The sequence below is a fragment of the Balaenoptera physalus genome, assembly GCF_965194825.1.
Source record: "Balaenoptera physalus genome assembly, chromosome: X".
In the NCBI taxonomy this organism is placed as follows: domain Eukaryota; kingdom Metazoa; phylum Chordata; class Mammalia; order Artiodactyla; family Balaenopteridae; genus Balaenoptera; species Balaenoptera physalus.
Window position 1 is genome coordinate 108,678,896 of NC_138903.1, and position 11,333 is coordinate 108,690,228.

Genomic DNA, 11,333 nt, shown 5'->3' on the forward strand with positions numbered 1-11,333 from the left:
AGGTGCATATGAATCATCTGGAGATCTTATTAAAATGTAGGTTCTGCTTTAGTAGGTCCGAAGTGTGGCCTGACATTCTGCATCTCTAACAAGACCGTAATTTGAGTAATCTAGGTGACCTAGGCCTACCCTTAAGTCTGTAGTTTAAGTGCCTATTGAAGTATGTGGTTTCCCTTATAATCTAGCAGTATGTACCTTCCAGTTGGTTAAATAAAACATTTAGGTAGTGATTGTGATGAGGAATAAAAGAGGATCTTTTCAAGCAGATATGATGAAATGCATTAATTCCGCAGTTTATCGAGTTGGAAATTGGTACTAAAATGAATAAGATGCTCCCCCTGCTCTCAAGGGGTTTGTATTCTAGTCCAACTGTACTATCACTTTGAGGTGAAAAGGGATGGAAGCTAGTATTTGAAAACTTTTGTGCCTGACACTATGCTAGGCATGATTTAGTTTGATCTAATCAGCAACCTTGTAAGAAAGGTGGTGGGATCCCACTTTTACACTCAAGAAAATTGGACTGAAGAGGTGGTTCAGTGACTTGCTCAGAGTTATACAACTTTATACAACTTAGTGTCAGAGTAGTAATTTGACCTGATTTCCTTTTGATTTAAAAATCTCATGCTGCCTCTACTGTGGAAGAAATACCAAGAAAAATATTTTAGAAATTGGAATGATTAACTGTAGTCAAAATTGATGTGGGCAGAGATCTCCTTATTTTTTCATGTGTTCATCTAAAGTCAGGAAAACTGTAGGCATTTGTTTCCTTAGTCTCTTACTAGATTTGCAAAAAGGTGCTCTTCACTTCAGGTTACTACAGTAGTTGAACAGCAATGTAAATGTGTGTACATTTTTGACATTTAACATTTAGGGAAAACTATAATCTGAGTGAGGCCAAAGATAGGGACCTAATAATTATTTGTTATTTATAGAAAAATTTTGGCATTCTTGTGTTTATTGAATATGTTATAACTAAGAGGATAGTTTTGCTGCTTCTCCGAAAATTGGGAAAATGAGCACATGCGTCTGTACCTGTAGTTTTATAGTGTTACCACATGATGGCAGCAGTCACATAACTGAGTGCTCAATATCTTTAAAAGTGCAGGTATCTTTAGCTGTCTTTGACCATGTATAAATATTTAAGTTAATACTAGTTTGTTTTAAAGTATACATTAAACTTTACCTCATTATCTCAACAATAACTTAAGAAGTGGAATAATAGAAATTTTTAAATGTAAAAATCTGCATTTGCTTTTCTACAATAGCTTACGTCTGTTTTTACTCAAGCCTATGATAAATGAGTCATCAAAACAATAGTAAAATTGGGACTTTAAATCCTTTTATACTCAGTTCTAAGATTCTCTAATTTTAACTGAAGTAACCCAAAGCATCTTACTATAGATACTAGCATCCTAGTATAGATACTAAATAAATCCTAAATGTGTTTTTCGTAACATGTTATCCATGTAATTCAGAAGTGGTAATATGAAAACTCTGAGCAGATCAGTTTGGGGTTGCATATATACAACATTCTAGATTTATGATTTATTTAGTTTCATATTTGGAAACAGTGTCACCATTGGTTTATCCCATTGTGCCAGTGGTTGCTTTCTGCTACTAGTGGGCCAGTATTGTCTCAACACACCAAAGCTTGCTATTGGTACTTTTAAAGTATATGCTTAAGTGGTCATTAATGTTAACACCAGAAACAGGTGTAGCTTATGTTAGCACAGAAAGAGAATAAGTATCACTAATATCATTCTTCTGTGTTGAGACACTTATTAGAATTATCTGTAGTATAAAATTGGTAAAAGAAGGATTTGGTATAATTGAGCTAATTTAACTGTTCTAATAGAAGAATCTACTTATAACCTAGTCTGTACAAACACAGGAGAAAACAAAAAAAAACCTGTTCAGGCCATTTCTAGGTAGGCACTTGGTTTGGAAAGAACTTGAGTTCATCTTCATGCCACACTCTACACTAAAATTGCTAATTAAGATTTTATCCTTTCATTCACCATTAGATCTTCCTTTACCCAGAGTCACAGAGTGTTATGGCTAGAAGGGATCTTTAAACATCACGTATCACCTAGGCCTCTTTGGTGGAAACATTCTAATCACCCAAATTCTGACTCTAACCAAAAAAGGAGAACCCTGAAACTTGGGTGGGGGCGGGCAAGGGGTGAGTAGTGGTGGTGGTTTTGGTGGATGACAGGTAAGAAATGGGGTACATTAATTCTCTATTGCTTTCATTACTGGGGATTCCAAACACTTTACTTGATAATTTACTACAGTGAGCCTGCAATGAGATAGATCTTTGTTTTCTGGTCTGAAAATACACAATTCCTTCAATTCAGATCAGAACAATTCATGAGTTCTATGACTTTTGTTAAAGTGAGGTTTAATAATTTACAAGTAATAGCCCTTCGTAATCTCAGTCTTAGCTCATTACCTCTGACTTTAATATCAGTTTTTTACTAGTTTATTATAGTATTTTAAAATATTACTTAATTGTCATAGTAAGTGCTGGAATTTTAATTGAAGAGCCTAACTTTTAGTATATACAACTGAAGGTTATATCTTATTTAATGAACGAGAGGGAGTTGCTCCATTTATTACCTGCTTTTACTTTTTTAAGTTAGTGACAAGTAATTATTAGATTTTACTTAACATTCTTTTCCCAACTGAAATGTAATGAAAAGCATCAATATAACTTTGTTTGCTCAGATTTTACCTTACTTATTTGATTTCTTAAAATTTGTAGTCCTGTTCATTCACTCAGAAAGCTTCCTGTTTTCTACATATTTATATTGTTTTAGGATGTTTTTGGTCTGCATGTTCAAATGCCTTTTTAAAAACTATAACCACTTCACAGTGCAAATGACTGAGTTTGCCATACATCTTGTGCCAGAAGTGTATGTCAAGAAGCACATTCATTTGTTCATTCAACAGATGTCGGGTGCCTATGTTCAGGGCATTATCTAGGCATTAGGGGTGTGTATAAACATATAAATGAGACATGATCTTTGCTTTTAGTTATATTCGTGAGGTAAGTAGCATTGTGATTAGGCCTGATGTTATTTCATTATATGTTAATGGTAATTACAATTTTAGAATTATATATCTGAGGAGAGGGGAATTTTTCAAAGTGATTTTTAGCATGTTATTAAACTTAATATTACCAAGTATCAATGTAATATATTTTACAAAGAAATGAATGACAATTTTAACAAGATTTTTTTTCCTCTCTCTCATTAGGTTCTTGGGGTGTCAATGTTTTAATACCAGTACACAATTAAATCTGTGGTGAAGTCATTTTCTAAGTGGAAGAGGAAATTTTAAAATAAAGTGTGGTAGATACAGTGAAATTCTGTACAGATTTTTCTCTAAGGAGAATATGACGTGCTTATACTTACCAAGATCAAGTGCATTTGAGGGGCAGTTTTGTTTGCCTGAAAAAAGTAAAGGACAAGTAAACAATTTGATGATAAGCTACAGTTTTTCTTAGAAAGTAAATATTTTATTTATGCGCTGTTAGTTGGCTTTTGAATCAATTATTTCATGCTTTTTTTAAAGAAAATATAACAATCTGAAGAGGCATTTGGTACAGACATGAATCCTCTCACATTTATTTACTGGGTGTACTAAGTAATGATGACCTCTGCTGGATTTTTGTTTACATCCAAGAAACAAAGTTAAGGATGAATTTATTCCCCTACCCTGAAATTATAGGATAGAATTGTTTTTAGCATTCTAAATTTAAATGCTTGAAACATCAATCAACAAAGCTTTCTTTTAAAATATTGTAATTGTGGAGAAAAGTAAACTTATAAGCAGAACTTTTACAATTTTTTCATCTAAAATGTATTTTAAGATATTTTTAAAATCCAAGAGCTTCTCTATACTTTTCAGAAATACCCAGATGCAGTGAACTGCCAGAAGGTAACCAGTCTCAAACATGCTTATCCCATTATCAACCCTGAAAGTTTGCTTGTCCTTTAAGATAAAAATGTAATGTTGTGATATTCCTTCCAGTAGTGCCACTGTATTTTGTCTCCAAATAAAAGAAGCTTATTGTAGTATGTTTGCAGAAAAATTCTAAACAAAAATTATACAGCTTATTAGAGTGTGGGAATAGGGATCTAAATTTTAAATAAAATTATATATATATATAAATTGGTGCTGATTTTATAATTGCGCAGTTTGTTTAGTTTTTTCTTACTTTTAAATTCCAACTTAAAATTATGAGGTTTCAGAAATATATTGAAAGTTTAACAATGTTTAAAAATAGAAAAGCATGAGTGTTCATGCTTTAAAATGATTTTTAAATTTGTATTTTATATTGTTTTATCTATCTGTCTTTGCAAGCAGTCTTCAGGTTAAAGATACTTCTAACAGGTTACAGTACATTTCCTCTGTATGTAAATTAGATGGGATAATAGAATTCATAACCCATAATATTCTTTGAAAGCTAAGCTTTAAACTTCATTTTATGTCCTTTCACAAATTAGTTTAAAACAGAAAGTGGCTACTTGCCATTTTGACATCAACTCATTTTGCGAGGCTTAGGCAGCTAGACATCGTTTAAAACAAAATATTAACTTATATTACATGTGTATCTATCTTTTGTCAGTCGTCTCTCAGTTCTTGAGGTATATTATTTTAATCATTCCATGCCTTAATATGCTTGCAATACAAGAATATCTTCAGATGGGTGAATACCAAAAGGCTTCCAGTTCTTAGAGTCAGAAATCAACAAGCATTGGGCTGTGGTAGCCAAAAACCATAGGTTAGCTAAAGATCATGATAAAATACAATTATTTTATTAAATCATGGTTAATAACAAATGAAATCAGACTTGTCTAACAGATTTTCCATCAACAAATATTGTTATGTGCAAAAAAGTATTGCCTATGTTGTTTTTCACACCACTGCATTTACTAGAACTGCTGAGAGGACTGTATATATGATTTTAAACCTAAGTTGATTTTTTTTCTCACTCTTGAAAGGAGTACTTCTTTGTGAAAGCAGTTCTTACAGCTTTGTTTTCAACCAGCTAAAAATGTTTTATATATTACTCTAACCTGTTGTCCTCCACATTCTATTGTCCTAATTGTACTGTTTTCTGATTTGTATTTATGTCTTGAGACAGTAACTTTTTGAATAAAAATAAACCTACAGTATGTTGTATGTTTTATCTTTTGTAATTGAAGGAGGAGGGTGGCTATAAATGGTTTAGAAAGTGTACCTGTTATCATATCTTTTAACATGTTTGGGTGGGAATAATTTATAGAAAGCATTGCCATTTTATATTTTTAATAAATCGTATGTTTTTTTAAATGAGACTAAATCCCTAATTGGGTTATTACTTTAAAATAGAAACCTGTGACCATTATTACTTTAATTTTTATCTGGTATGAGTTAAACGCTCTTTAAAATATCTGCATTGTTCATCCAGGATACATTTGAGTATGCCCGCTATATGCTAAGGCATGTGTTAGAGATCTAGTAGTGAACAAGATAGACAGGGCCCCTCCCTCATAGATCTAGTGTGGCAAACAAATAAGGAAAGCATCAAATAAAATAATTAAACTTGTAATAAGTGCTAGGAAGGAAACCAGCAGGGTGTGCTGAGCTAGAGAGTGAGAGAGAGAAAGAGTTTGTGTGTGTGTAAAACCTCCCTTAGATAAGGGACTGATGCTTGGAGGTGAGTGAAAGCCCATAATTGAAAAAGAATTTACTAATTGAATTCTTATTGAAAACTCTTAGTCTTCAAAGTGTTAAGATTTGCGTTGTACTCTTTAATTTTTTTAATATTTAAAAAAATTTTTGGCCGCGCCACGCAGCTTGTGGGGTCTTAGTTCCCTGGCCAGGGATTGAACCCAGGCCATGGCAGTGAGAGCACCGAGTCCTAACCACTGGACCGCCAGGGAGTTCCCTGCATTGTACCCTTTTTTTTTTCCCCATTTTTCCCCAGCTTTATTGAAATGTAATTAACATATAACATTGTGTAAGTTTAAAGTGTACAACGTGAATATTTGATACATGCATATATTGTGAAATTATTACCACAAAGATTAGTTAACACATCTGCCACCTCATATAATTACCATTTTTTGTGTATATGGTGAGAACATTTAAGATCTACTCTCTTAGCAACATTCACATATACAATACAGGTGGTAACTATAGTCACCACCCTGCATTGTACTCTTAAAAAATGATTTATATCAATGTAACACTGGCACACTGGTCGTTTAGGCTACTTTGTAGATATTATAAGCCCAGTCTTCTGCCATTGGTGATGTGGAACTGAACATACTAAATGACAGCTAAAAGCTGGGCACTGTTTGGTTTACATGCAGTAACTTACTAATAAGGCTCATGACAACAGGTGAAACATGTTATTATCATCCCCCCTCCCCTACACCACCCCTGTCCCTCCCCTCGACTTTTTTTTTTTTTTAATCAGGAGGCAGTGAGGAAAATGAAGCACAAAAAAGTTAAAACACCTTGGGCAAGGTTATATGGCTAGTAGGTGATGCGGTTGGCACTCAAGCCCAGACAGTCTGGCTGCATTAAGTCCTGGCAGTATTGAAACTATTTGATACATAAGGATTACATAGATAATTGCATAAAGATAAAATGGCACATATTCATTGTGCCATGGTGAGGAAATGGAGCATCTTTAAGGGGTCCAGGTGGCTATAGAATTGAGTAGTATGAGTCAACATAGTCCTTAATATCTATCCAGCTGGCTTCTGTAAAGAATATAAATTAAATCTGAGCCCTGAGCCCATCGATAGTTACTAGTTAATAGTTTTTTTTTTTTTTTTAATTTTTTTTTTAATTTACTTATTTATTTTTGGCTGTGTTGGGTCTTCGTTTCTGTGCGAGGGCTTTCTCCAGTTGCGGCAAGTGGGGGCCACTCTTCATCGCGGTGCGCGGGCCTCTCACTATCGCGGCCTCTCTTGTTGCGGAGCACAGGCTCCAGATGCGCAGGCTCAGTAGTTGTGGCTCACGGGCCCAGTTGCTCCGCAGCATGTGGGATCCTCCCAGACCAGGGCTCGAACCCGTGTCCCCTGCATTGGCAGGCGGATTCTCAACCACTGCACCACCAGGGAAGCCCTAGTTAATAGTTGTTAAAGTTGAGAGACTGGGGAAGAGGAGTAGGATTAACCAGAAGGGATGTCTTCAAAATCTTGCCAAAAAGGGAACTTGTAAGGATTCACATGGATGAATTCCAGGTCAGATAGATTATTTTGGGAGCTGTAATGAGTCAGCAAAAGAAAATGAGCCAAGGTCTTTGATTATAAGGAAACTAGGAGATGAGTTCACTAAGCATCACTTCAGGTCAACAAATCTTACTGTCTACTGTGTGCCTAGCCTTGTGCCAGCTGCTGAGACCAAGAAGACAGATTTTGTTTTCAAGTTAATTACAGTTCTGCTGGGCGTTGGGGTGCAGATGCAGAACTAATAAAATGGGGTAAGTTCAATGTTTTTACTGGGTGTTATGGGAGCCCAGAGGAGGGGCACTTACTGTGGGTGTGCTCTGGGAGGCTTCCTATAAGGCTGACACTTGAGTTTTTCCCTCAGCGGTTTACTATGAAAAATTTCACGCAGCAACACTGAATTTTACAGTGAACACATTTTACATTCTTGCTTTACCATATATCCATCTATCAATATGTCTTTTTCATGTAATTTAAAAAAAAGTAAATTGCAAACATGGGTACACTATCCCCTAAATATTCCAGCATTTATCATTAGGAGTTTAATATTTACCATGTTTTCCTTTCAGTATAAAATTCATATATGATGAAATACACAAACTGTAAGTATATATTTGCTGAGTTGTAACAAATGTTTACAGCTGTTTAACCCAAACCCCTATCAAAGATACTGAACATTACCATCAATCCAGAAAGCTCATTTGTACTCCTTAACAATCAATCTCTGCTTTCATCCCCTCTGCAACAACTCTTGTTTATCTTTCCACCATAGATAAAATTTGGCTGTTCTAGAACTAGATATGAATGGAATCATACAATATCCTTTTGTGCCAGGTTTCTTTCACTCAGCCTGTTTTTGAGATTTATCCATACTGTGTGTATCAACAGTTTATTTGTTCAATAGCTAATGGACATCTGGGTTGTTTCCACTTTTTGACTTATGAATAAAGCTGCTATTTGAGTTGAATTTTAAAAGCTGAAAGGTGGGCTAGGTGAAATGGGGGCAGGGTGACCAAGGCCAAGAATTCCAGGCAAAGGGGACAGCATAAATGACCATCATGGACAACACTGTAAGTCACCTGTACTTCAGTTTTTTAAAAAGTGGCCATCATGGGTGTAAGAACTATTTAGTAGCCACTTAGGAGTGGGTGGGGCAAAACTGGAAGATAGTTGGCCACCCACTACCTCACATCAGCTTTAAAAAAGAAAAAGGGCATTCACAGCTGTACCTTTGGTCACTTCATTGTTAAATGCAGTGTTCTCAGAATTGGCAAATATCCAAGATAATAGTAGTAATGTGCCTTTAAATGAGCTGTGTAATAAATTGATTTGTATACTAATATGGATTAGTCACATTAGGCCTTATTCTACCATTGAGAAAAATAATACATTTCCTACAGTTTCAGTTGTGTAGTTGTATTAAATTCCTGAGAAGTAGGTTCCTCAGTAGAAGTCAGTTTGGGGCTGATCGAGCAAACTTAAAATGGAGGGTCAGCTACAGTAAATTTACTTGCTTTTTATTTTACCTCTTTCATCTTAAGTTCAGGATAAGCGGGAGGAGTTTAGTGAATCTTTGGCAAGTTAGCTTTTAAATAATTTTACGGTACTTATAGCAAAATTATAACTAATTTTGAAGAAATAACAGCCAATATTTGTTGGATGTTTACTGTATGCCAAACTATTCAAAGCACTTCACTGGTAGTTAATTCTTGCATCAGATTTCTAGTTGATATTATCCACATTTTACAGATAAGGAAATGATGCACAGGTTAAATCAACTTGCCTAAAGGCACATAACTCCAAAGTGATGGAATTTAGATTGAACCCGTCATCTGACTCCACAGTGCATGCTCTTAAGCCACCTCTCTTCATCTTTGTGCTACTAAATGTACCCAGCTACTTGCCTCTATTTGTATACACTGCATTTCCTTTTGTTACAGTGGATAAACTGTCCCTGTATCTAAGACACTGGATTTCCCTCTCTCCCCTCCCTGCGTTATCAGTTTTCCCCTCAACTCGATCATTCCTAACAACATGCAAACCTTCCATCTTCAAAACTAGGGAAAAAAGCATTCCCTGGATTAAACATCTCCCTTTAGCCACTGCCCTGTTTTTCTCCTTTTGCTGTCTGGACTTCCTCTTCTCCGATTCTCTCTTGAAAGCTCTCCAATCAGGCCTTCCTTCCTACCACTCCAATGAAACTCTTCCATGTCCCAGTGACCTTCATTTTGCTGGATTTCCTTACCAATATTCTCTCTAACCTATCTACAGAGCTTTGTTTCCTCCTCCAAATCACAGTTTCTCGCTCTGTGCCCCAAGCTAACTCATTGATGGCAGGTTGAGAATCGCACCCTTTTGGTGGAGTTCTGGGGATGCATTTCTTTGGCAGCCATCTCTCAGGGAACCGACAGAAGGGTGTTCCCATGTGGCTTTCCCATAGCCTGTGCAATAGTAACTAAACTTATAACTGTTATATGAAGCCCCCAACCTCCATAGCTGTCAGGGTCTGGCTTATGCCACATGGAAACTTGCCAGTGATTTCCTGGCTTTCCTTGTTAGTGAAGCAACCAATTTCATCATCTACTCCTTTGCAAATGGCTTTGGTAGTGAGTTGAGAGAGGTTTGGATGGGGTGTTCAGATTAAGCTTGGAGCAGAGCGTGGCACTCGATTTCACGCCTGCCAAAACCTGTTTGGGTCAGATTCATTTTCTGATTCTAAATCTCTTGGGACCAGTGTCCTTTGTACCAAGTTTCAGTATAAGTGTAGACACATTTAACTGGCCCTTCCATAGCATTTAAAGGTTTATCTGGCATTTCTTAGGATTTTAGCACCTTCAAAAGCCTTTTGTTACGAATTGTCTGCTCTGAGAGCCCCAGTGGCCTCTGTATTAACTTCAGAAGGCTAAGCTGTTGCAAGGAGAGACTCAATAGCAATTCACTGGTTTAATACATAAATTTTCTCCCGCTGGTAGCAATTCAGGACAGCTCTTCCAAATTGGCAGGTGCCTTTTCTCTATGTGGTTGTTGAAAGACACAGGCTAATGGCAGGCAACTCTGACATCTTTAATACATGGCTTCCAAGGTTGTTTGGTCATCGCCATTCTAGCCCACAGGAGGTGGGGAAAGATCATGGATGTGCGCCTGAAAATCGCACACATCACTTCTTGTTCACATTTCATTAGAGAGAACTTTGTTATATGGCCACACCTAACTTGCAAGGGGGATGGAAAATGTAGCCTAGCCATATGCCCAGGAAGAAGGGAGGAATGGATTTTGGCTGACCACTGACATTCTCTGCCTCAGACTTTCCCCTCTGGCCATCCGTGTATATCCCTCTTGCCATTCTTAGGACGTGCTTGCCCCGTTCCCCAAGGGAAACAATCCAAAGTCCTATCCAGTTACTACATGCAACTCACAATTTAGTTTCTCTGCGTTATGCTCAGTCTTCTCCATCAGGTCCAGATACAGATGGATATCCTCTAACACCCAATATAGAATAGCGCAGCATGGACAGAATAACCGCAATGACCCGCATTCAGAAGAGAGAAGGGTGGCAGTGGAGGAAGTCCTTTGGTCAGATTCTCGTTCTGCTCTCTGGATGGGATTTCCTTATCCTTTGTCTTCCTTATCCTCCTTCTGGAAGTTTTTCCTTGTTCTTTATTCTCCATGATCACCTCTGAACTGGGCAATGCCAAATACTTTATTTTGTTTGGCAGCATGCCGCTTTAAGGTACCTGATCTGTACTAGTTGGTGCAGGATACCCTGCTGTTAAGATCTAACAATGGCTTACATACAGTGGCTTACATAAGAGGGTTTTTTCCTGCTCTTCTATAATCCAAGGTAGCTGTTCTAGGTTAGGATGTCACTCCTATGTGGTTATCCAGGCTGACAGTGAGAAGTTCTGTCATTTTTTGCAACTACTTTTTAGTATTTTACTGCGTTAAATTTAAAAATTAACACGAGGAAAACTGATATCTTTATAATGTTATGCTGTTCTATTCAAGAACAAGGAGTATCTTTCCATTTGTTCAAGTCTACTTTGTATCTTTCAGGAGCGTTTTAAAGTTTTCCTCACATAGGTTTTGCACATTTCTTGTTAA

General features: G+C 36.6%; 1 protein-coding gene across 6 annotated transcripts in view; it reads left to right on the forward strand.

The window, feature by feature from the left end:
* Positions 1 to 5,180, forward strand: part of STAG2 (STAG2 cohesin complex component) — a 117,977-nt gene extending 112,797 nt beyond the window's left edge. For all 6 annotated transcript variants that reach the window (XM_082446800.1, XM_082446804.1, XM_082446803.1 and 3 more), the window contains one exon: positions 3,259 to 5,180. In XM_082446800.1, coding sequence (XP_082302926.1) covers positions 3,259 to 3,282 — 24 coding nt within the window. In that variant the 3' untranslated portion in view covers positions 3,283 to 5,180. The remainder of the gene's footprint in view (positions 1 to 3,258) is intronic.
* Positions 5,181 to 11,333: the final 6,153 nt, after the last annotated feature.